General features: G+C 46.8%; 1 protein-coding gene across 1 annotated transcript; it reads right to left on the reverse strand.

Annotated features, from left to right (window-relative positions):
* Positions 1–23227: 23227 nt before the first annotated feature.
* LOC120928135 (olfactory receptor 1M1-like) lies at positions 23228–24521 on the reverse strand. The gene has a single exon (XM_040339247.1). The coding sequence runs from the start codon at positions 24179–24181 to the stop codon at positions 23228–23230; it is 954 nt and encodes a 317-aa protein (XP_040195181.1). The 5' UTR covers positions 24182–24521.
* Positions 24522–27572: the final 3051 nt, after the last annotated feature.

A 27572-nucleotide genomic window follows, 5' to 3' on the forward strand; every position in this document is an offset into this window, starting at 1 on the left:
TACGAATTTTCGACTTTACGAATTTGCAAATTAAATGAATTTTCAAATTTACGAATTTACGAATTTACTAATTCACTAGTTTTCGAATTTACAAATTTACGAATTTGCAAATTTACGAATTCACTAGTTTTCGAATTTACAAATTTACGAATTTTCGAATTTACGAATTTTTGAATTTACCAATTTGCGAATTTGCAAATTTATGAATTTGAGAATCTACGAATTTACTAATTTACTAGTTTTCTAAATTACAAATTTTCGAATGTACACATTTTCGAATTTACGAATTTTTGACTTTACGAATTTACAAATTTACTAATTTTCGAATTTACGAATTTGCAAATTTACGAATTTACTAATTTTCGAATTTGCAAATTTACGAATTTACTAATTTACAAATTTTCGAATTTACGAATTTGCTAATTTATGAATTTTCAAATTTACGAATTTGCTAATTTATGAATTTTCAAATTTACTAATTTACGAATTTTTGAATTTGCAAATTTACGAATTTTGTAATTTACAAATTTACGAATTTGCGAATTTACGAATTTACTAATTCACTAGTTTTCGAATTTACAAATTTACGAATTTGCGAATTTACTAATTTACTCATTTTCGAATTTACCAATTTTCGAATCTACGAATTTGCGAATTTATGAATTTTCAAATTTACGAATTATCGAATTTGCAAATTTATGAATTTGAGAATTTACAAATTTACTAGTTTTCGAATTTTTGACTTTACGAATTTTCAAATTTACTAATTTACTAATTTTCGAATTTACGAATTTTCTAATTGCGATCATAATGAATGTCCTGGAAAACCAAAGAACCAAAAGAAAGGTAAACAAACACATTTTTCGGCAGTGCGCATGTCTAAGCACTACTAAGCAGGAAATAGTAGATTTAAGATCAGAAAGTGAACACATGCTACATAAATGGCAACTGTGTTACCTGTCTGGGGACCGTATTTTTTCTCTGCTGCAGTTCAGTATCACTTACAGGTCTTGTCCCTCCCCCCAGCCTGTGATTGGATAGTAAAACAAGAAGTAGCAGACTGATGAACTCATCTCTAAATCACCCTGCCCTCTCGCCTAATTGGCTCCTTGTGCCGCTTCTCCATCCCTCAGTATGAGCTCTGCTGTACAGGAGGCTGATATCAGGTCACGCTGTATTATTGAGTACAGAGCTGTATTGATTATCATCTTTTATATCAGATTTAATACATGAGGATATATTGCTATGATTCATGACATTTGTTTGCTTTCCCATGTGTGTGTGTGTTTGTATATATATATATAATGTATACATTGTATCCCTGAAGATGATTTGTTGCGTCCATTGGAAGCGTCATCACGTACCTGCTCATCCTTCTCCTCCAATCACATTCCTCCGCCCCGCGCCGGGCGTTTTTTCCTTGTAAATATTTCACTTTGTATAAGGAATCTTCACGTTGTTTCCTGTAAAAGATGTATATTTAGTAAACCTGACCAGAACTTGTGAAAACGTTCCACTTTGTCTGCGCATTTTTTTTTATATCATTGTATTATTTTCGTTACTTGTTGTGTATAAAAAGGGGGCCGTCTCCCGATCATGTGACCGCTGTAACCGCTAATCACAGTGGTCACATGGTCTCTCCCGCCCCCTGGGGCATGTAGATCCTATTATGGGGATGGTGGGAAGGGGGTTAAAGACATCCTCTATGTACTTTAGAGTAGGCCATCCGAGGGGTTTTCCAGTCCTGTCCCCAGAAACTCCCTCTCTGTCCTGTCTAGACAAGTGTTTCTCAACCACCGGGCCATGGGCCTCCCTCCTCCTGAGCCTCCAGCTAGCTGCAGATCCCCTAACCTCCTACAGTGCCTCCCAGCTCCTATAGTGCCACCAAGCCTCCTATAGTGGTCTGCAATGCCCCTCAGGCTCTCATAGTGCCCCCCTAAGACCCTCCAGTCCCCATAGTGCCCACCAACCAGCTACAATGCCTCCCAGAACCCATATTGCCACCCAGGCACATATAGTGGTCCACAGTGCCCTTCAAACTCTCATGCCCCTAGGAGACTTCAGTCCCCACAGTGTCTCCCAGGTCTCATAGTGCCACCGATTCTCTCATAGTGGTCCACAATGACCCTAAACCTCTCATAGTGCCCCTCCAGGCCCCCTAATACCCCACAGTGCCCAACAACCTGCTACCATGCCTCCCAGAACCCATATTGCCACCTAGGCACATATAGTGGTCCACAGTGCCCTTCAAACTCTCATAGTGCCCCCATTCCCCTAAGAGCCTTCAGTCCCCACAGGGTCTCCCAGCTCTCATAGTGCCACCGAATCTCACATAGTGGTCCACAATGCCCCTCAACCTCTCATAGTGCCCCTAAGACCCTCCAGTCCCCACAGTGCCCACCAATCAGCTACAATGTCCTCCCAGAACCCATATTGCCACCCAGGCACATATAGTGGTCCACAGTGCTCTTTAAACTCTCATAGTGCCCCCATGCCCCTAAGAGCCTTCAGTCCCCACAGAGTCTCCCAGCTCTTATAGTGTCACCAAATCTCCCATAATGGTCCACAATGGCCCTCAACCTCTCATAGTGCCCCCAGGCCCCCTAAGACCCACCAGTCCCCATAGTGCCCACCAATCAGCTACAATGCCTCCCAGAACTCATATTGCCACCCAGGCACATATAGTGGTCCACAGTGCGCTTCAAACTCTTAGTGCCCCCATGCCCCTAAGAGACTTCAATCTCCACAGAGTCTCCCAGCTCTCATAGTGCCACAGAATCTCCCATAGTGGTCTGCAATGCCTCTCAACCTCTCATAGTGCCCCCTCAGGCCCTGTAAGACCCTCCAGTCCCCACAGTGCCCACCAACCTGCTACATTGCCTCCTAGAACCCATATCGCCGCCCAGGCACATATAGTGGTCCACAGTGCCTTTCAAACTCTCTTAGTGACCCTATGCCCCTAAGAGCCTTCAGTCCCCACAGAGTCTCCCAGCTCTCATAGTGCCACCGAATCTCCCATAGTGGTCCCAAGGGTGGACTGACCATTCGGGCACTGCCCGAGGGCCCCATTCAACTAGGGGGCCCCATCAGGGTTGCCAGCCTCAGTAAAACCAGGGACAGCATGTAAAAATCGTTGTTGTTTTTTTACACCTGTCCCTAAAATGTCCCTTACCGACATCCTTTTGGTCTAAAAACTCCAAGATTATAGCTGCCCCCATCTCCAGTACCTTCTCAGTGTGTGTATGTATTGTGTGTGTGCGTGTACTGTGTGTATGTATGCTGTGTGTGTATACAGTACTGTGTAGCGCCATAATCTCGTATTGTCCAGGGCCCCCATAATCTCCTATTGCCCGGGGGCCACATAATCTTCTATTGCCCGAGGGCCCCATAATCTCCTATTGCCCAAGGTCCCCATTAGTTGTCAGTCCGCCCCTGAGTCGTCCACAATGCCCCTAAACCTCTCATAGTGCCCCTCCAGGCCCCCTAAAACCCCACAGTGCCCACCAACCAGCCACCCAACTACCCATAGTGGTTTACAGTGCTCCTCAATCCCCTATATTGCCCCCATGTGTAAGAGCCCGCAGTCCCAATAGTGTCTAAAAGGTCCCAGGTCCTCTAAGACCCCCCCAATTCCCACAGTGCCCATCAACCTAACACACAATGCCTCCCAGTTCCTACAGTGCCACCGAACCTCCCATAGTTGTCCTATGTGCTATGGAACCTGTCATAGTGGTCCTTAGCACCCCTAAACATCTCATAGTGCCACCCAGGCCCCTGAAGAGCCCCCCAGTGCCCATCAACCTGACACAATGCTTTTTAGCTTCTATAGTACCATCCAAGTGCACATAGTGGTCTCATAGTGCACCCAGACCAACTAAGAGCTCTCAGCCCCCATAGCCCCCCCCCACAGTGCCACCTAGCTTACTGCAGAGTCTCCTGACACCCTATTCCCACCAACAGCCTCCTGCATTTTTCCTGCAAAACCCGCAGCCTACTGGAGAGACCCCCAGCTCCCTCCAGATATATCATCCCTAACAATTGCTCCCAGCTCTCTCCAAAACGTCATCCTCCTCAAGGCCACCAAGTCTGCTTTTTAAAGGGATCTTCAAGTAAGGTCGTTATTGTCTTAAAATTTAAATGGAGTGGTTTTCAACCACTGGCACATGACCCACTGTTGGGCCATTGCCTTCCTATTCTCAGGCCTCCAACTAGCCACAGATCCCTTAACTTCCCACAGTGCCTCCCAGCTCCCTTTGTCCCACCCAACCTCTTATAGTGGCCCACAGTGCCCTCAGCTTCTTAAATTTCCCTCAGGCCCCCTAAGAGTTCTCAATCCCCACAAAGTCCCCCAGATTGCTGCAGAGCTTAAAACCACCCTTGTGCTCCCCATACCAGTTTTCTGCAAAGCCTCCAACCCTCTTAGTAACCTCAACAGTGTTCCAGTTGCCCCCCAGCCCCTGCAGTGCCTTCCAGTCTTCCTTATTACCCATGCAAAGCCCCTTTTCCAGTCCAGAGACCCCATCCTCCACAGTTCCTCTAGCTCCCTCTTGAAACCCCATCCCCTACAGGACAACCAAGTCTCCTAACCCCCTTCAGAGCCCCCATCCCCCAAAGATGATACCTAGCCCCATCCAGAGCCCTCCGAATTGGGAGTACAAACTTTTTTTTTTTATTGTTGGAGCATGGGTGGTAGAATTTAACGGGCTCTGATCCTAATAAGGTTGTAAGCCATTGGTCTAGACAAGGGGTCTCCAAACTGCGGCCCGAGGGCCAGATGTGGCCCTTTGCTAGCCTTTATCCGGCCCTTGGGGCACAATTCCTCCCACAATACCTCCCACTGATATGAGGCACTATTCCTCCCACTGACACCAACAATGGGGCACTATATTGTCCACCGATACCAATGATGGGATACTATTCCTCCTACTAATAGGGGGAATACGCCTCCTCCTATTGACCACCAACCCTGAGGCCATTTTTGTTCTTAATGATTCCGGGCCTGTAACATTTTCTTCCCCTGCTGGCCACAATCCGGCCCTCCTAAAGTCTGAAGGGCAATAAAGTGTCCCTTTTTTTGAATAGTTTGGAGACCCCTGGTCTAGACCACAGGATGGCCCAACCATTGCAAGTGCGATCCCAGCACCATAATCTATCTGATCAATGAGCACATGCTCAAAGGTGGCTGAGCTTGTGGTACTGCGAGAAAGAGAGATCCACTTGCGTAGGGCCTGAACATGCCCAAGCCCTCGTACCTTGCAATCCTCCACCTGTCCTGTGGCCTGGACAGGACAGTGCAGGAGTTTTTGGGGACAGTTTAAGAAGGGGCCACGAACAGTCCACAAGTATGCCATTGAAAAGAAGCTTCATTTATCAAACCTAGCAAGATTTTTTTAATGACCTGGGAGCACTGGAGTTCATGGGGCAATTTCATTGTAAAGGTGAACTTACCCTTTAACCGAAGGCTTAACTAGAATCTTCAGAGCCCTGTTGCATGAAATCGTAAAGGCCCCCCCTGACCCACTGGTCCCAGGGCCCTTTCCTCTAGTCTCGGGGCCCTTACCTCTGAGCTTGAGGCCCTTCCCACTGATCCTGCGGCCCTTTACTCCTGTCGCTGGGCCCTTTTTTACAGTTCCTGCCATCTTGGGACCCACCACTGTGACGGAATGCCAGGGTCACAAGTTCCACCTTTGTGACCCTGGTAGTTCTTACATTACTATTAGTTTTGGTGACGCCATGAGTCCTCCTAACAATATCCCACACCTGAGCCTTGAAGAAGAGGGAGAATTCTGAGCCCCCAAAAAGTGTCAGCTGGTTTATGATTATTTGTTATGAACTAATACCACATATTACCTCTTTCTGCCACCATGATGTGAATGTGTGGCAGCAGGACAGGTGGGCCCTAACACCCTGCATGTAAAAAAAGGGGGTAGCCACCCAGGGCCCCTGGGGACATCTGGGCACTTTAATTAAGAAGAAGAAAAAAGAAAATATATATATATATATATATATATATATATATATATATATATATATATATTGTGAACTTTGGGGGTCTTTAAGCTCCGCGAGACAAGTGCGTAAAACCGTGTCAGTAAAGCAAAGGGTCTTTATTGGTGACCAAACAAAATAAAGCTTTTCTTCAGCATCCAAAACGTCACAACAAAAGTCCTGCTTGTTTCCAGCATAAATGAAAAAAAAGTCTTTCTTCAGAAAAACAACCAAAAGAAAGGCACATACGTTTTTAGTAAGAAGTCCTCCAGACCTTCCCTGCAGACACAGCTTCACTTCCAAACTACTCAAAAGTCCTCTCTGAGCAGCTAGCAGACTTCCATCTTGTCCTCACAGGTGCACTCTCCCAACTCACTCACTCCCTCCAGCATCACTTCCTGCTTTAATGGGTGGTTGTCTGAGAGATTTTAACCCCTTGTGCGCTGGCTTCCAGGGTTTAGGAGTGGAGGCTCCATCCCACCCAAATAACACTTTGGAGCCTCCAAAATTCCAGGCCCCAAACTACTTTATTAAGATAGAGAAGACTGCAAGCCAGTCCTCTCTGAATTAGCGCCTGCCTGGAACTTTTCACCCACTTTTGGGTGACCCCCTGAACCTTCTACCTCTATTTAAATGGACCATAGTCCAAACAGTGGTGCCGTATAGCACCCGTCCAGGACCCACCCCCGGTGTCCTGTACATATCCCCCCCCTCTGCCTCAATGCAGAGGTGTTGGAGGCAACAGAAGACACCATACAATGGACTCGGGAGACGGCATCGGCATTCTGATGCTGTCTCCCGGGTCTGTGCTCTACCATGAAATTGAACTCCTGCAGAGACAGAAACCACCTTGTTACCCTGGCATTGGTGTGTTTGTTCTGTCTCATCCACGTAAGAGGAGCATGGTCTGATATAAGGCGAAACTTCCTACCTAGGAGAAAATAACGTAGGGAGTCCAAAGCCCACTTGATGGCAAGACATTCGCGCTCCACCACCGCATAGTTTTTCTCAGCTGGCGTCAGTTTCCTACTAAGAAAAACTATTGGATGCTCCTCTCCGTTGATTTCTTGAGACAGAACTGCTCCTAGCCCTTCACTTGAGGCATCTGTCTGCACTATAAAATCCTTAGAAAAATCTGGCGCCACAAGCACCGGATCCTGACAGAGTGCGGTCTTAAGCATTTGAAAAGATTTTTCAGCCTCGGCATTCCATTTAATCATGACCGACTTTCGGCCTTTGGTGAGGTCAGTTAGCGGTGCCGCAATGGTGGCGAAGTTGGGGACAAACCTCCTATAGTACCCAACTAGGCCTAAAAACGCTCTGACCTGTTTCTTTGTTAGGGGGCGGGGCCAGCCCTGTATGGCCTCTACCTTGCTCATTTGGGGCTTCACTAACCCTCTACCTACAATGTATCCTAGGTACTTGGCTTCCTCCACCCCAACCGCACACTTCTCCGGATTGATGGTGAACCCCGCTCTTCTCAAGGAGTCTACCACTGCCTGTACCCGGGGAAGATGGGAATCCCAGTCCGTGCTGAAAATGACTATGTCATCCAGGTAAACGGAGGCATACCGTAGGTGTGGACGTAAAGTTTTGTCCATGGCCCTTTGGAATGTGGCGGGGGCGGAGTGAAGACCAAACGGCATTCTTTTATACTGGAAGTGACCTTCCGGGGTAGAGAAAGCTGTTTTCTCTCTGGCCTCCTTGGTCAGGGGAATCTGCCAGTAACCTTTTGTGAGGTCCAGCGTGGTGATGTACCTGGCAGGACCCAATCTCTCAATCAGCTCATCTACCCGTGGCATGGGGTATGCATCGAACTTGGAGACCTCGTTGAGTTTTCTAAAATCGTTGCAGAAGCGGAGAGTACCATTGGGTTTGGGCACCAACACGATCGGACTGGACCACTCGCTCTGCGACTCTTCGATGACCCCAAGTTCGAGCATCCTTTTAACCTCTCCAGACACTGACACTCTATGAGCTTCTGGGATACGGTAGGGTTTAAGCCGGATTTTCACCTTGGGCTCAGTCACAATGTCATGCTCAATGACGTTGGTGAGCCCTGGCAACCCTGAAAACATGTCCCTATTCCTTTGCAGAAATTCTTTTACTTGCTGGGTTTGGGGCCTAGTTAGGGTAGCCGCAACCTGCACCAGGTCGATCCCTACACGGTCCCCTGACTGTACCGCCACCACCGCGGACACCGGTTCTCTGTCTCTCCAGAGCTTCAACAAATTTGTGTGATAAATCTGGTAGGGTTTTCTTTTTCCTGGTTGGTGTACCTTATAGTTTACCTCACCCACTTTCTCTACTACTTCAAATGGACCTTGCCACTTGGCCAAGAACTTGCTCTCCACTGTGGGTATTAGGACAGCTACCCTGTCTCCTACTTGTAACTGTCTCACTTTAGCCGACCGATTATATACCCTTCTTTGGGCATCCTGAGCCTTCTGCATGTGCTCTCTCACCATCGGCATCACTTTAGCCACCCTTTCTCGCATTTGAGAAATATGCTCTACCACGGTTTTGTGCGGGGAGGACTCACTTTCCCACGTTTCCTTTACCAGATCAAGCAACCCCCGGGGCCTTCGTCCGTACACTAGCTCAAATGGCGAGAAACCCGTGGATGCCTGTGGTACCTCCCGGATAGCGAACAACAGGGCAGGGAGTAACATGTCCCAATCTTTCCCGTCTTTCTGGACCACTCTTTTTAACATGGACTTTAGAGTTTTGTTAAACCTCTCAACTAGGCCATCGGTCTGCGGGTGATAGACGGACGTCCGCAACTGCTTAATCTGAAACAGCCTGCACAAGTCCGCCATCACCTTTGACATAAAAGGGGTGCCCTGATCCGTTAGTATTTCCTTGGGGAACCCAGTATGTGAGAACATTTGAAATAACTCCCGGGCAATGGCCTTAGAGGACGTTTTTCTCAATGGGACTGCTTCTGGGTATCTAGTGGCGTAGTCTAGGATGACCAATATGTATTGGTACCCCCTTGCCGACTTTACCAGGGGTCCCACAAGATCCATAGCGATCCGCTCAAATGGGACCTCAATAATTGGCAAAGGTACTAGGGGGTTTCTATAGCGGGGCACTGGGGCAGTTATCTGGCAAACAGGACAAGACTCACAATATCTTTTAACCTCAGCCTTCACCCCTGGCCAGTAAAACCGATCGGTTATCCTGGCCTCCATTTTCTCCGCCCCCAGGTGCCCTCCCAGTGCGTCGTTGTGGGCTAGATCAAGGAGCATCCGCCTATACGGTTGAGGGACCAGCAACTGCTCTATGGGTTCCCCTCGGCTCTCAGCCACACGATAGACTAGGTCCCCCTTCAACGCAAAATGAGGAAACCTCTGATCTGCACCTGGTATTTGTGAAACCCCATCAATGACAGAAACCTGCTCTCGAGCGTTCACTAAGGTAGGATCCTGTAACTGGGCGGTGCCAAACGCACCCCTGGGTACATCCAGGTCTGGATGCACTGGCCTTGAGGATGTTTCCCCCTCACCCTCCTCAATCGGGGAGAGCTCCTCGTCATCCTCCCCCAGCATGACTTGTAATGGGGAGACTCCCCCCCCTCAGAGTTCAACTCGGTTTTGAGACCTGACACAGGACCACTATTATTAGAACTAAGATTCTCTGCAACGTCATTATCACCAACAGGTATTTCCACATTAGAGGGGTGTGTTGTGGAGGTTTCAGGCCCGGATCCCCCGGACTCTGTCCCTTCCAAGCTCAGTGTCCCCAGTTCTCCTGGCAGACCCGTCTGTACCTGGTCCCATAGTTCCAAAAATAGTGGACAGTCCCGCCCCACTATGATGTCATGTATCAAGCTTTTTACCACCCCAACCTCCTGGGTAACCGAGGTATGGCCATAGGACACAGTTACCGGGACCAAGGGGTACTCCTTGGTGTCCCCATGGATACATACTACCCGTAGAGTCTTAGTTACTGGGCCTATCCTCCCAAGCACCCTGGCATGTACGAGTGTGACCATGCTGCCGGAGTCCAGTAGAGCCCTGGCAGGAAGGTGGTTCACCCACACTTCGCACTCAAACCGTCCTGCAGCCAGGTCAAGATGAGTGGTACACACACTTCGCACATAGAAGGAGCTTCTCCGACCAGTTCCGCACTCCATAGGCTCCTCCTGCAGTGGGCATTGTGCCTGGGTATGCCCCCAGGACCGACATCGCCAACATTGTATGTCTCCCATCTTTGGTACAGGAACCGACCTCCGTGGTTCTAGGGCAGATGGTGTAAACCTGCGGACGCCAACATCTGGCAAGGCTTCTCTCCTCAGGTTGGTGACTGGTCTGGGTGTCCTTGGCGTGGGTTCTCGACGCTTGGTAGGCCCAAGCAGGTCCTCCACCACGGTATACCGTTCAACCAGCTCGACCAGCTGGTCAGCATTAGTAGGGTTCCCATGGCTTACCCAGCGCTGTAGGTCATCTTGTAGGGACCGTAGGTACCGGTCCATCACCACTTGTTCCACTATTTGTGGACCTGACAACTTTTCTGGCTGCAGCCATTTTTTAACCAACTGAATTAGTTCATGCATTTGGGACCTGGGGGGTTGGTCAGGTTTGTACCGCCAGCGATGCACCCTTTGAGCCCGGACGGCTGTGGTCACTCCCAGGCGGGCCAGGATCTCGGTTTTTAGACGCTCATAGTCCCTGATGTGCTCAGCTGGGAGGTCAAAATAGGCTTTTTGCGGGTCACCAGTGAGGAAAGGGGAGATAATGCCAGCCCATTGGTCCCGGGGCCACCCCTCTCTCTCTGCTATCCTTTCAAAGGTGGTGAGAAAGGCTTCCACGTCATCGCTGGGCGTTAGTTTTTGCAAAAAATGGCTGGCCCTCACAGACACTGGGTTGCTAGTGGCAACGACCGCTTGCACTTGTCCCTGAGCCAGCTGCTGTACGGCCTCCTGCAAGGCAGCCACCTGTGCTTGAGTGGACTCCTGCTGGGCCGTAAACTGGGCGGATAGTAGCCGTGTATTTTCCTGCTGCGCAGCTATAGCCTGTGCCAGGGCCTGCTGCTGCTGAGCCATCGCTTCCTCATGGCGACGGTTTGACTCTGCTGACGCTTGCTGTTGGGCCACAGTGGCTTGCTGCTGGGTCACAGTGGCTTGTGCCAAAGCCTTAACGACCTCCTCCATGCCTTTGTCTGCTGTTTGTAACGCCTGGGCAGACTTCACCCAAGACATGCCATAAGTATACTGTCTCTTTAAATGTCAGTTTTAAACGGTTTTTGCGCCTGCAAATGCACTTTGCCCGCATTCGACACCAGTTGTGAACTTTGGGGGTCTTTAAGCTCCGCGAGACAAGTGCATAAAACCGTGTCAGTAAAGCAAAGGGTCTTTATTGGTGACCAAACAAAACAAAATAAAGCTTTTCTTCAGCATCCAAAACGTCACAACAAAAGTCCTGCTTGTTTCCAGCATAAATGAAAAAAAAGTCTTTCTTCAGAAAAACAACCAAAAGAAAGGCACATACGTTTTTAGTAAGAAGTCCTCCAGACCTTCCCTGCAGACACAGCTTCACTTCCAAACTACTCAAAAGTCCTCTCTGAGCAGCGAGCAGACTTCCATCTTGTCCTCACAGGTGCACTCTCCCAACTCACTCACTCCCTCCAGCATCACTTCCTGCTTTAATGGGTGGTTGTCTGAGAGATTTTAACCCCTTGTGCGCTGGCTTCCAGGGTTTAGGAGTGGAGGCTCCATCCCACCCAAATAACACTTTGGAGCCTCCAAAATTCCAGGCCCCAAACTACTTTATTAAGATAGAGAAGACTGCAAGCCAGTCCTCTCTGAATTAGCGCCTGCCTGGAACTTTTCACCCACTTTTGGGTGACCCCCTGAACCTTCTACCTCTATTTAAATGGACCATAGTCCAAACAGTGGTGCCGTATAGCACCCGTCCAGGACCCACCCCCGGTGTCCTGTACAATATATATATATAAATATATACACATTTTTTTGTACCCCCCTGATGGCGGCCCTGCACCCAAATAACTCATGTTTGGGGTGGCAAAGAGGGTGGGCAATTACACCCAAACACCACACATATGCATCTACAGATGGTTGAGGTTTCTGATCATTGCACGCTCCCAGCAAACTGTCTAAACTGTCATAGACAGCACTCAATCTTTAGTCATGGACAGACTCCCAATCATGTGATCACTGTGAAAGCCAATTAGAGTGTCAAAAGAACAAGACCACACTAATCCCAGGTCCCAGATGGTGCATGCCCTGCTCCACATGAGCACCAACATACAAAGATCAGGGCTGCACTCTAATGATGTCAACTTCTACGATTAAGCCAAATCCGGGTGAAACACGTCAAGGGTGGGGAATACACAAAAGCCAATGGACTTGGTGCTGCAACCTGATCAGACAGACCAGAAGGGGCTAAGGCTATCACCGTGCTCGACTGCGACCTCCAAATGCCGATACAAGACTCCTACAATCCACAACGAAGTCAGCAACCAGGAAAAAAACTTTCTTTATTACACCTTCAGGAGTAAAAGGTTCCCATACAAAAACCAACATTTACGCGTTTCAGTCTACAAAGGCCTTAAATCATAGTCCAAAGGTACGCGGTAGCTGGGGAGGAAGAGGTTAATAGGGTCCCTGATAGCAGGAAAAAACTGGGTTCTAATCCTTCTTCCAAAACAAAGGAAAGACATTTTTGGTTAAATATACACTATATGGTGTGTACAAATATTCGTTATGAGGGGCTCCCACCATCCCCGTGCTGTGCTGTCTTCCTCCCGTGGTTGTACCCCTGCTGTGCTCATTATGAGGGGGCTCCCATCATCCCTGTGCTGTGCTCATTATGAGGGGCTGCCATCATCCCCGTGCTGTGCTGACTTCCTCCTGGGGCTGTACCCCTGCTGTGCTCATTATGAGGGGCCCCCACCATCCCTGTGCTGTGCTCATTATGAGGGGCTCCCATCATCCCTGTGCTGACTTCCTGGGTTTTTAACTTCATCATAGCGAATAATCGTAATTACTATGACAATAATAAAACGATATTAACGAACATTCTTATTTTATCCGATTCTGAATCTCCCGTCGAGTCTCCCACTCCCGAAACAACATTTGTCAACGTATAAAATCCGTAAGAATAGAAATTCGTATTTCGGATGCTTCCGGATGTACGAATTTTCAGGAATTGGTACGAATTTTTAATTCGTACGAAACGAATCGCACTTGTCTACTATTCATCCCGTGAAACTATTGGCCCATTCGTTCTGTGTGAAATCAAATGTTCAACCTCTATTTCCTCTACAGGTCAAACATTACTTTTTCCTAACAAAATACAGTGGCTTGGAAAAATGCCACGTTATATGCCCTAGAGACCACTAGGGCATATAACTGGGCTGGTATCACTCCATCAGGTGGAAGCCGGTGTCTGGAGGAACTCGGCGTCAGACCGAGGCTTGAGAAGCAAAGCAGGGATGGCTGCAGGAAGATGGTGTCACCGTCACCTGGTAATGGACGCGTTTCCTGAGCTGGCGCGCTGCGATGGTAAGGCAAGCTGCACTCCTTTTCCAACAACAGACTCTACATATGACGAAATGTGCTATTGCATAGTTTTTATATAGCCCATAAAATGTTTCCGGTGGATGAAGTGACTCTCCAAGGTGAGTAATAATAAAACATTTGTCTGTAGGTATTCCAACACCGGTAAAAAAGAGAGGCTTACCAGATATGTTGAACCCAACTAGGCATATGCCAAATGAGTCAACAGAGCTTGTGGTGTAGCACACCCAGGGGAGGAAAGTATATCAGCATACACAGCTTCCAATGTAGACATATGAGGCAGAAGATCGTCACAATATTGTTGCCAGTAGGGTTCAACCAAGAATGCAGAGACCAGTGGCGGTGCGTCCACAGAGGGCGCAGGAGCGCCGCCCCCTCTTGCTCCGCCACTGAATACAATACATGGATTTATGCATTGGTACGTCCCCTTTAAGATGCCCAGCCGTGGGCGCTCTTCCAGAAGAGCATTTGTGAGGTCAGGCACTGATGTTGGATGAGAAGGCCTGGCTGGCAGTCTTCGCTCTATTTCATCCCAAAGGTGTTCTATCGGGTTGTGGTGCAGGCCAGTCAAGTTCCTCCACCCCAAAGTCGCTCATCCATGTCTTTATGGACCTTGGTTTGTGCACTGGTCCAAATCATTTGGTGGAGGGGGGATTATGGTGTGGGGGTTGTTTTTCACGGGTTGGGCTTGGCCCCTCAGTTCCGGTGAAGGGAACTCTTAAGGTGAAAGCATACCAAGACATTTTAGACAATTTCATGCTCCCAACTTTGTGGGAACAGTTTGGGGACGGCCCTAGGGGGGGGCGGGGAAGGGGTTAAGTATGTTCCCTGGGTGTGTTCTAACTGTAGGGGGGGTGGCCTCACTAGGGGAAATGACTGATCGCTGTTCATACATTGTATGAACAGACCATCCGTCATTTCTCCCCCTGACAGGACCGGGAGTTGTGTGTTTACACACACAGCTCCCAGTCCCCGCTCTGTAACGAGCGATCGCGGGTGCCCGGCGGTGATCGCGACCGTCGGGCACGCGCACAGGAGTCAGGAGCAAGCGGGGGGCCCTATTGGCTGCTGGGAGAGATGACGTAGATCTACGTGCTCTCACCCAGCAGAGCCGACCTGCCGCCGTAAAACTGCGGCAGCTGGTCGGCAAGCAGTTAATAGAACCAAGAATACAACCTTATATACAGTTAAAGAGGAGGTAACCAGAACATAAATTAACATGAGCTAATAAACTAATCATTTACCCAGACTAGGTGACTCATAGATATGACCTTTCAGGGTAGACGTCACGTCTCCTCGCTCACCTGCTATACAATACACATTATCATAAGTGTAAACACAAGACATCTTCACACAATAGCAGGGTCAATTAGCACAAAAAACAGACAGATGGCTAGAGGGGATGACATTAGCATCTCCTTACACATTTTTTTAGGCAGATATGGGGGTTTTTCTGCTTTTTGCATAGGCGACCTTTTGATCTGTCCACCAAAAATCGCACCAAAAACGCAGCAAAAAAACGTTGAAAAATTGCAGTAAAATCTCAGGCGTGAATGGGGCCTCTTAGGCCGCGTACACACGACCGGTTCATCCGATGAGAATGGTCCAACGGACCGTTTTCATCGGTCCACCGCTGAAGTGGCTTGATGGTCTGATGTGTGTACACACCATCAGTTCAAAAAACGATTGGGTCAGAATGCGGTGACGTAAAACACACGAAAAAAAAGAAGTTCAATGCTTCCAAGCATGCGTTGACTTGATTCTGAGCATGCGCGGGTTTTGAACCGATGCTTTTGTGTACTAACCATCGGTTTTGACCGACGGTCAGGCGTCCATCAGTCCGATTTTAAATCATGTTCTAAAACATTGGTCTGAAGGACAACAGACCGATGGGCCGTACACACGGTCGGTTTGGACCGATGAAACTGAACCTCAGTCCATTTCCATTGGTTTGGTCCGACCGTGTGTACGCAGCCTTAGTGTTGGCTGAAAAAGTTCTGCCGTCTGTATGCAGAACAAGTTCACGCCTGACGCCCCTTCGGACAAAAATATCCATGGATTTGTCCGATGGAAATCCGATCGTGTGTATGAGGCTTTAGGGTTATAAATGGAAAACAGTCTTCTAAACCAGGGGTCTCCATACTTTTCAAGCAAGGGGCCAGTTTACGGTCTTTCAGACCTCAGGGGGGGCCGGGTCCTGACCAGTCGGGGTAGAAAATTCCCCAGGGCCGAGCATCAGTGAGAATAAACATGGCCCCAGTGTTGGTGGGCACTAGGAGGAGGAATAGTGCTCCATCATTGCTATTAGTCTAAGAAATCGTGCCCCATTGTTGGTGCCATTGGGAGGAGTAGTGCCTCATATCATTGAGAGCAATACTGCCCCAAGGGCCGGATGAAGGCTAGCAAAGGGCTACATCCGGCCTTCGGGCCGCAGTTTGAAGACCCTCTGTTCTAAACCATAGTGATGAGTTTGGGTTCAACCCAACCTCCATTGTACGTTGAATTGTGGGATCCTGCACGTACCAACCTCAAAAGAGCAGCAGTAATGGACGGGGTGCAGGCTCCGATCCTCAGTATTCATCTCTCACTGTCTCACGATGATTATTTATACAGGTGCAGAAAATTAACACCCTCCCTGGTGGGTTCCATCTGCCAGACATGGAAACAATGTAATTGCTCATTAGTTACCCAAGAGATGTAATCCCGGGAGAAACGCACTCACTGGTAAAGATTTCTGTCCAACTGTTTAAGGATCTATTGTTATCTCAGTGATATCTATTTCATGTTTTCATTGAGGGTAAACTATAAGGAATTTGGTTCAAGTTTTATTTATTTTTTGTATAAAATCTGTATGTGGCAGATAAATATTTATTACAGGTTGCAGTGAGGACAGTGATGTCATAGAGCATTATGTCAGTGAAGGTTCTCATTCATAGTTGGCCTTGTTCTGTAATGGTGAGCCGGTTCACACTGGGGCGACTTGTGATCCGACTTCATGTCGCCTCAAGTCGTCCCAAGTCGCGCTGTAGAGAAAAACAATGGAAGTGAATGGGAGCAGTGTTAATACACACGACTCAAGGCGATCCGACTTCAGAAAAGGTTCCTGTACTACTTCAATCCGACTTGTAGGCGATTTGTACCCATTGATTTCAATGGAAATCGCCTCAGAAGTCGGATCACTGTCTTAACTGAAGCGACTTTCCAGGAAGATAACATACATTTCTCAGGCAAACCTCTCCTGCCCCCCTCCCTCCCCCTCCCTCTCCCAGAGCTGATTGTTGTTTTATTGGCCACTGGAAAGTCTCCTGTCCTGGAGACGACTTCAAGTTGTGTTGTAAATCGCCCCAGATCGCCCTGTGGTTCATGCTCAAGTCGTGTCGGAGTCGCCTCTGAAAGTCGCGCTGGAAGTCGTGTCGCCCCAGTGTGAACCGAGCCAGGTTGGGTAAGCCTGGTGAATTTTGGAGAGCTGGATTTGGTGAGGAGACAGTTCTCCGAAGTCAAACACCTGTCCTAGATTTTGTGGCACCACGGTTATTGGATTATGGATGCCTTCAGACGCACGTAAATGTAGCGCCCCTTTACTTTCAAAAAGGACGCTATGTTAAATTTAGTGGGGAATGAGAGAGTTATGTTGCTCTCATTCTGGAATTTGTTCAATTTGGCTGTCGCCAAATCTGGATTGTTCTGTGGGTCAGTCTACGTTCCAGGGATGTAGTTTCATCTCTGGGCGGCAGGTGGCGCCAGAGGAGTCGAGGCGGAGCCGCCTCTTCCCAGCAGCCAATTTGAGGAGTTTTCTCTCACGGGGCATGCCAGAAGAGAGTCAGGCCTCTAATTGACACATGAGGAGAAGGTAAGCTGCCAGACATTATTGCATGTCAATGACACCAAGTCCTTTAGTGCCTTAGCCCCCCTCACACCTGTATGTTATCAGCCCCTTTTCACACCTGTACGCTCTCAGCCCTCCTCACACCTGTACGCTCTCAGCCCCCCCTCACACCTGTACACTCTCAGCCCCCCCTCACACCTGTACACTCTCAGCCCCCCCTCACACCTGTACGCTCTCAGCTCCCCTCACACCTGTACGCTCTCAGTCCCCCCTCACCACACCTGTACACTCTCAGCCCCCCTCTTCACACCTGTACGCTCTCAGCCCCCCCTCACCTGTACGCTCTCAGATTCTTCTCACACCTGTACGCTCTCAGCCCCTCACACCTGTACGCTCTCGGGCCCCCTCACACCTGTACGCTCTCAGTCCCCCTTCTTACACCTGTATGCTCTCAGTCCCCCTCCTCACACCTGTACGCTCTCAGCCCCCCTCACCTGTACGCTCTCAGTTCCCCTCACACCTGTACACTCTCAGCCCACAGAGACACAATCAGTACTTTACTGACACCACCAGTAACATGTCCACAGAGACACAATCAGTACTGTACTGACAACATCCCTCCTAGCATGCCTCTACCTGTTCCTTCATTACAATCTATATTAGCCATACTGCCAGTCTGTCAAATTATCTGCCTTGGTCTCCATACAGACTATCAGATCTCCATGCAGCCCTTCTGGATGAAGGGGTTATCACCCTAGTTCCTATAGCGGAAAGGTTTTAGGGGTTCTGCTATATGTTTTTTCACAGCTCCCATCATTATTATTGATGATGGATCTACATCAGGGGACATTATTATTTAATTTTTTTAATAAAAGAAATGTCAAAAACTGGCTCATGTCTTTATTTTTTTTTGACACTTCTCTTTTTTTGTTGAATTAGTAGGGGTACAATGTACCCCTACTCATTAAAAAGGGGGGCTGGGATCTGGGGGCTTTCAGATTCCGATAAGCCCCCTGCCTGTGGATCCCCACAACCCAGGGTTGGGGGGAAGAGGCCCTTGTCAAGGTGCTTTGAGGTGGGAGGCAGAGCCCCCCATGTTGAGGGTATGTGGCCTGGTATGGTTCAGTAAGAGGGTGCTTGCTCATCCCCTCCTTTCCTGGCCTGCCAAGCTGCATACTTGGATAAGGGCCCCGCACCTTAACAGCCTATTGACTGTTGAGCGCACATAAAATACGGGTGTTCGTCAAGCACCCAAACAGGCGATGTTCAGGCCAAACTTATGCTCGGCTCGAACCGCTCTCCCATCCATAAGTATTATTCCTGTGTGATCATCTTTGTGAAGTGATTAATGAATCCAGCTTCTCCATGATCTATGTTGTGTTAATGTTTTTTCAATATGTCGGATAATTCAAATCAATCAAGTATAAGTCGAAAGTGTTCCATGCCGAGTCTAATGTACTTCATGTATAATGTTGGCATGTCTTTGAAAGAGGTCAGTGGGCTCCAGGTAGAATTTTACTATCAGGGGTTCAATGATCAGAACATGGACTTCAGAGGCCCCAATTTGGCTCCAATAAAATATACAATCTTCAAAAGACGCACTGTGCATCTTACCAAATACCTTGGGTTCTGCTTGATGAAACGGGGTCATTTTTGAAGTGTTTGTACTGCCCTGCCTCCAAAGACTTAATAGGCAGCCTGGAAATCAGATGTGTAATTTATGCCCCTTAGAAATCATGAAGGTGCTTATTGGATTTTGGGCCTCTCTATGCCTCACTCATATGGTACCCGCATACTCAAGTGGAGGAGCAGAATGAATTTTGGGGTGTAATTATGTCCATACTGTGTGTGATACATATCTTATTAAAATGACAACCTTGTGGTACAAAAAATACATTTCAGTTACTTTCTTTATGTTCTGAAAAACTGAGGCAAGAAATTAGATCTTCAAAGACTTCAAAGACTCACACTTTGTACTGTGCTGGCACTTCAGTGCATCTGAAAAATGCTCCAGGCAGTCAGGAAATTAGATGTCTAATGTATGCCCCTGAAGGTGTTCATTGCATTTTGGATCCCTCTATGCAGAAAAAAAGCCTCACCCATGTTTTACCCGCATGCTGAGGAGAAGGAGGAGAATGTATTTTGGGGTGTAATTGTAAGTATGTCCATACTGGACGTGAAAAAATGTCTTATTGAAATGACAACTTTGGGATAAATAAAATCAAATTTCATTGGCTTTCTACAAAATTGTGGCAAAAAATTTGATCTTCAAAAGACTCCCAAATGACTCTCACCAAATACCTTGGGTGCATCTTCCTTTCAAAATTTGTGGGGTGTTTGTACTGTCCTGGCACTTCAGGACCTCCGAAAAATGCTTTAGGCAGTCAGGAAATAAAATGTGTCATTTATGGCCCTTAGAAATCATGAAGGTGCTCATCTGATTTTGGGCCTCTCTATGCGGAAATGTGTGTGAGAAATATCTTATTGAAACGACAACTTATGGATAAAAGAAAATTTCATTTCATTTACATTCTTTGCATTCTGAAAACCTGGGGCAAGAAATTAAATCTTCCTTTCCATTTGGGAAAGGAATGTCTGCTTTCCCAAATGGATTCATGTTTGGGGTGTTTGTACCATCCTGGCACTTCAAGCACTGCTTTAGGCAGTGAGGAAATCAGAAGTGTAATTTGTGTCTCTAAGGCCTTGTACTCACGGCAGGACATGTCCGATGAAAACGGTCTGCAGACCGTTTCCATCGGACATGTCTGGCCGGGGACTGCCCGGGGACTTCTGTTCGATGGCTATACACACCATCGAACAGAAGTCCGCGCGTAAACAATACGCGGGGCGTGTCCGCGGTGTCGACGCGTCGATGACGCGGTGTCGCCGCGACAATGACGCGGCGGCGTGGGCGGCCTGCCTTTAAAATGCTTCCACGCATGCGTCGAAGTCATTCGACGCATGCGAGGGATGGCGGGCGGCAGGACATGTACGGTAGGTCTGTACAGACGACCGTACATGTCCGGGCGGACAGGTTTCCAGCGGACTGTTTTAAAGCAAGTCCGGGAAACAGTTGTCTGCTCAGAAACGGTCTGTCAGACAATTGTTTGCTGGAATCCTGTCCGCGCGGCTGTACACACGACCAAACATGTATGCTGAAACTGGTCCGCGGACCAGTTTCAGCATACATGTTCGATCGTGTGTAGGCGCCAGCGGGCAGAATTCCAGAAAACATTTGCCCGCCGGGCCTTTTCCCAGCGGACAAATATTCCTGGACTTGTTTTAAAACCGTCCACTGGAATCCTGCCCGCTCGGACATGTATGGTCGTCAGAACAGACCTACCGTACATGTCCGAGCGCCCGCCGTCCCTCGCATGCGTCGAATGACTTCGACGCATGCGTGGAAGCATTTAAAAGGAAGGCCCGCCCACTTCGCCGCGTCATCGCCGCGGCGACGGCGCGGACACGCCCCGCGTATTGTTTACGCGCAGACTTCTGTACGATGGTTAGTACAGCCATCGTACAGAAGTCCCCGGGCAGACATGTACGGTGAAAACGGTCCGACGGACCGGTTTCATCGTACATGTTTGCCCGTGTGTACCCGGCCTTAGAAATCCTGAAGGTGCTCATTGAATTTTGGGTCCCTTCTTTGCAGAAGAAAAAGCTTCATCCATGTTTTACCCACATACTTAGGAGGAGGAGGGGAATTTATTTTGGGGTGCAATTGTAAGTATGCCTGTACTGGGTGTGAGAAATGTCTTATTGAAATAGCAACTTTGAGATAAATAAAATAAAATGTTTTGAAAAAAAAATTGTGCCAAAAAATTAGATCTTCAAAAGACTCACAATGCCTCTCATCAAATATTTTGGGGCATCTTCCTTCCAAAAACCCATTTTTGGATTGTTTGTACTGTCCTGGCACTTCAGGACCTCAGAAAAATGTTTTAGGCAGTCAGAAAATCAAATGTGTAATTTATGGACCTTAGAAATTCAGAAGGTGCTCATTGAATTTTGGGCCTCTCTATGCAGAAATGTGTGTGAGAAATATCTTATTGAAATGATAACTTTTGGATAAAAAAAAAAAACATCAAGTTTCATTAACTTTTTTTTTAGTTCTCCAAAAAATTGGGGCAAAACTCCATCTAAAGGCCAGTCGGGTTTCCTGTTCAAATGATGAAACCTAAGTGGAGCGTTTTTCACTGTCTTGTCACGGTAATGCACGCGTTATGGTGTGCTTTATTGTAACACATGTTCCATGCTTTGATGCGATGAGGTGCCCTTCATCTAAGCCCTTCCTATATGTTCGCCGTTTATAAATGGTGGCGGGTTAAAGTAGTTATACCAGGATCATGACTGCAGCTACAGTCATGATCCTGGTATTGTTTTTCTCAGTCATTGATTAAAAGTAAAAGTAATTCTAGTAGTTATGCAGCCACTGGATTACTTTTACTCACAATTTTAAAGCGTGACATGTTTGGTATCTATTTACTCAGCGTAACATCCTCTTTTATAAAATACCAGAAAATGTTAAATAATTTTCGAAAATAATTGCATTTGAAAACCCACTGCGTAAATATTGTGCGACATAAAAATATGTAACACCCACTTTATTAATCTTAACCGCTTAAGGACCAGCGCGCGACTATATACGTCAGCACAATGGCACGGCTGGGCAGATTGACGTACCTGTACGTCCCCTTTAAGATGTGGCATTGTGGGCGCGTGCGCTCTGTGAGTCCGACTACGAACTCGATGTCCCCGGGGGTACCCGCGATCCTCTCACGGAGAGGAAGAACGGGGAAATGCTTGTTTACATCAGGGGAAATGTTGATGTAAACAAGCATTTCCCCATTCTTCCTAGTGACAGGACACTGATCACAGCTCCCTAAACTGTCGTGTCACACACAGCCCTTCCCCCTACAGTTAGAAGCACTCCCTAGGGCACACTTAACCCCTTCAGCGCCCCTACTGGTTAACCCCTTCAGCGCCCCTACTGGTTAATTGCCAGTGTGATTTTTACAGTAATCCGTGCATTTTTATAGCACTGATCGCTGAATCAATGACAATGGTCAAAAGTGTCGGATGTGTCCGCCATAATGTCGCAGTCATGATAAAAAAAGCTGATCACCGCCATTACTAGTAAAAAAAAAAATATTAATAAGAATGCCATAAACCTATTCGCTATATTGACGCTATAACTTTTGAGCAAACCAATCAATAAACGCTTATTGCGATTTTAGAAGAATACGTATCGGCCTAAACTGAGGAAAAACATTTTTTATAAATTTTTTGGGGATGTTTATTATAGCAAAAAGTAAAAAATATTCATTTTTTTTTAAAAATTGTCGTTTTATTTTTGTTTATAGCGCAAAAAATAAAAACCGCAGAGGTTATCAAATACCACCAAAAGAAAGCTCTATTTGTGAGAAAAAAAGGACCTAAATTTTGTTTGGGAGCCACGTCGCGCGACCGTGTAATTGTCAGTTAAAACGACGCAGTGCCGAATCGCAAAAAGTGCTCTGGTCTTTGGCCAGCCAAATGGTCCGTGGCTGAAGTAGTTAAGGGCCTCTGTTTGAAAAAATATATAATGTTTGAGGGTTCTAAGCAGTTTTTTAAGCAACAAAAATGCTGATTATTATGTAGGAGAGGAAGGTCAGAATGCAACTTGGCAATAGACATGAATTGCAGTGCAGCGCAACGACACTGCAACGTTTGCATTTAGGAAAACAAGTCATCGTTCATGTACAGGTAAAATGTCGTGTTCGTTGCTTTATACCCATTCAAAAAATGTAATAAAATTTTTTATTTCAATGTATAAACTTGTAAGCGTTCATAAAATAAAACTGACCAGAAACCAGTCCATGTTCCCTTTAATATTTGTAATTACTAATGTTACATTTGAATACTTTGCCAAAAGTTGTCTTTATTTCCTTGGTCCTCAGACAGAATATGATGGGGCTGGTGAAATGTGGAACAAAAGTGTACAGACAAATCAGAAAGACATCAAGATCGGCATTGGGGGTTAGTTGTAGCTGGTTATATGTGTGGACTGCCAGTCGAGGGATGAAATACAACCCAATAACCAACCAATGAGTGGTACATGTGTAAAAGGCCTTCCGCCAGTTCTCCGTCCGGCCTGAAGAGCAGATCTTCTGGATTATTATGATGTAGGAGTAGACGATGAAGGACAATGGACACAGATGTGATAACACGGCAACAACAAACCTTGTACTCCTGGATGAAGCTGAATCTACGTAAGATAAAACAGCCACTGGGTTGAAAGAGCAAAAACAGTTCTTGACTCTGTTGGTGCCACGGAAAGGGAGCATCAGACCCGACGTTATGACAGACAAACCAATGGCTGCTGCAAAGATCCAGAAGACGAGGCAGATGATGGCCACCAATCTGTTGCTCATAATAGAATGGTATCGGAGAGGTTTACAGATGGCAATATATCGGTCAATGGCCATCACCATAACAATGTAGGAATCAAGAGTTCCCAGAAAATGGACAAAAAACATTTGTATAAAACATGCAGTGTAGGACAAGGAGCCGTCTCCAGACCAATACTTGGCGATGATTTTTGGCAAGGTCAACGTGTCAAAAATTAGGTCAGAAACGGACAAGTTTCCAATAATGACATACATGGGCTGGTGGAGATGCCGCCTTAGTAAAAGTAACACCACCACAATTAAATTGGCGTAGAGAGAAATGTTATATATTAGAAAGAATGATATGGAGACTAAAGAGTAGAATTGTTCTGGAAGACCCGGGAAACCAGTGAGGGTGAACTCCAGGACCTCCGACTGGTTCAGAGTGGCCATGGGGTTTACATTGGAATTCAGATCTGAAATGAACAAAAAGTAGGCCTGACCTTACAATTACAACTTTCAAAGTAAACTTTTTACATAAAGGAGTTCAAATTAGCCAATCGAATTGTGTAATTTAATAATCCACTTATGACTTTACTGATAGTGATTGTGTCACTAGTCAAGTTAAAAAAATAAACTAGTCCATTTAGTTCAACCAATATAAAACCTCCATATACACAACCCCATTGCCCACAGTTGATCCAAAAAAAGGCAAGAAACCTCCAATAAATCATAATCCAATTTGTTCCAGTGGGAGAAAAAAAAATCAGCGGCTCTCATCATCTGCTCCGCATGCTACGTAGACTCATCCCCTTCATCTCGGAAGAGGACACAGCGGTAGTGGTTGGAACTATCATCAACTCACGACTCGACTACGCAAACTCCCTCTACTTAGGACTACCGAAATACCAGATTTTACGTCTACAAGTCGTCCAGAACACGGCAGCCAGACTGGTAACAGGTAAAAAGCTGTGGGAATCTCCCAATCTCCCCGGTCTTGAGGTCCCTCCACTGGCTGCCTGTACAGGACCAGGTGACATTCAAGACACTCTGCCTCACCCACAAATGTATACATGGTAACGCTCCCCAATACTTAAGCGAGAAAATAAAACCCTACGTCACCAAGCGCGTGCTCCGGTCAACCAACCAAAACCTTCTCCAAATTCCTAAATCCCCCTACAAATCGAAGGGAGAACGTAGATTTTCGGTCCAAGGACCACGGCTCTGGAATGCTCTACCCACTACCATCCGCTTGGAGGAAAACCATCGGGCCTTTAGGAAAAAACTAAAGACCCACCTCTTCTGAAAGACCGGTACGACTCTGGATGCCAAGCGCCTTGAGACGATTAAGTTCGCATTTGTTGCGTTATACAAGTTACTCACTCACTCACTTACTTCCTGAATCCTCAGGATGCAACCTGATATTCCCTGGATCATCTACCCCTGTCACTATTATCTCTAAATATTATTATCCAGTTATATTTTAGGAATCAGGCTCTTTTTCAAAACTATCTACTGAGCTGGCCATAACCAGCTCTTGAGGTAGTCTATTCCACATATTCTCAGCTCTTACTTGTAAAGAAGCCTTTTCGTATTTGGAGGCAAAACCTTTTTCTTTATCGTACATCACGGGACACAGAGCAGCCATAGTAATAACTATGGCCGCGTACACACAACCGTTTTTCGGTTCTAAAAAAATACGTTTTTTTTTATGTCATTAAAAACGATCGTGTGTAGGCTCCGAACAATTTTTACGATGTAAAACAATGGGCATTAAAAATTTCGAACATGCTCTAATTTTTCACGTCGTTTTTTAACTTTGTCGTTTTTTACGTCGGAAAAAATGGTCGTGTGTGGGCTTTAACGACGTGAAAAAACCTGCGCATGCTCAGAAGCAAGTTATGAGACGGGAGTGCTCAATCTGGTAAAACTAGCATTCGTAATGGAGTAAGCACATTCATCACGCTGTAACAGACTGAAAAGCGCGAATCGTCTTTTACTAACACGAAATCAGCTAAAGCAGCCCCAAGGGTGGCGCCATACGAATGGAACTACCCCTTTATAGTGGCGTCGTACGTGTTGTACGTCACCGCGCTTTGCTAGAGCATTTTTTTTTCACGATCGTGTGTAGGTAATGCCGTTTTAATGATCAGGTTGAAAAAAAACGTTTATTTCTAGACCCTTAAAAACGTCATTATTTAGAACCCGAAAAACGGTCGTGTGTACGCGGCATTAGAGTTGAAAATGGAACACAGTCTTCTGAAACTACAGAAAAAGTGAATAGTGATGAGTTTGGGTTCGGTCCAAACTTGTGTTGGGCCTGTACTCCATTGTACATTGAATTATGGGATCCTGCACATACCGACCACCCAAGTCCAGCAGTAATGGACGGGGTGCAGGCTCCGATCCTCAGTATTCATCTCTCACTGTCTCACGATGATTATTTATTCAGGTGCGGAAAATGAACACCCTCCCTGGTGGGTTCCATCTGCCAGACACGGAAACAATGTAATTGCTCATTAGTTACTCTAAAATTCCCAAGAGATGTAATCCCGGGAGAAATGCATTCACTGGTAAAGATTTCTGTCCCACTGTCTAAGGATCTATTGTTATCTCAGTGACATCTATTTCATGTTTTCATTAAAGATAAACGGTAATGCAATGGAAAAATTTGGTAAATAGCAATTTGTCACTATATAGGGAGACATATTGTAATAGAGGAAATGGGGAGTAATATAGGAAAGTGTGGACGAATTGGATAGAGAATGCTACCATGGCTTCAGGGTAGGGGGTAGGGATGAGCTTCGAGTTCGAGTCGAACTCATGTTTGACTCGAACATTGCCTGTTCGCCTGTTCGGCGAACAACGAACAATTAGGGGTGTTCGCGGCAAATTCAAAAAGCCGCCGAACACCCTGATAAAGTCTATGGAAGAAATCTAAAGTGTTAATTTTAAAGGCTAATATGCAAGTTATTGTCCTAAAAAGTGTTTGGGGACCCGGGTCCTGTAAATTTCGTACCTGGGGGGGGGGTGTAAAGTCAGCATGTGAAAAAGCGCATGTTTCCCGTACATAGAACTGTCCCTGCACAAAGTGTCATTTCTGAAAGGAAAGAAGGCATTTAAAACCGGCTTTGCGGCTCTAATGAATTGTCGGCTCTGGCAATTCAGAGATGATTCATTCATAAAAAATAAAAATAAAAAAGCTGGGGGTCCCCCCAAATTCCATTAACAGGCCCTTCAGGTCTGATATGGATATTAAGGGGAACCCCGCCGTCAATTAAAAAAAAAAGATGTGGGGTTCCCCCCAAATATCCATACCAGACCCTTCAGGTCTGGTGTGGATTTTAAGGGGAACTTCACCCCAAATTTAAAAAAAAAATGGCGTGGAGATCCCCCAAAAATCCACACCAGACCCTTATCTGAGCAGGTTAACCTGGCCAGCCGCAGAAAAGAGGGGGGGACAGAGTGCGGCCCCCCCCTCTCCTGAACCGCACCAGGCCACATGCCCTCAACATGGGGAGGATGTCCCCATGTTGATGGGGACAAGGGCCTCATCCCCACAACCCTTGCCCGGTGGTTGTGGGGGTCTTCGGGCGGGGGGCTTATCAGAATCTGGAAGACCCCTTTAACAAAGGGGACCCCCAGATCCTGCCCCCCCCTATGTGAATTGGTAATGGGGTACACTGTACCTCTACCATTTCACGAAGGAAGTGTAAATAGTTAAAAAAAAAACACACAGACACCGTAGAAAAAAATCCTAGCGATGTGAATCCACTCTCGGCCCGGGCCCCGCTCCAACGTTGTCTTCTATCCAGCGAAGGATGATCTCTCCAGCGACGGGTAA

This window comes from Rana temporaria, chromosome 2 (assembly GCF_905171775.1).
Source record: "Rana temporaria chromosome 2, aRanTem1.1, whole genome shotgun sequence".
Lineage (NCBI taxonomy): Eukaryota > Metazoa > Chordata > Amphibia > Anura > Ranidae > Rana > Rana temporaria.

Coding starts and splice junctions, on each gene's coding strand:
- LOC120928135 (XM_040339247.1), bottom strand. CDS start 24,181: ATGGCCACTCTGAACCAGTCGGAGGTCCTGGAGTTCACCCTCACTGGT.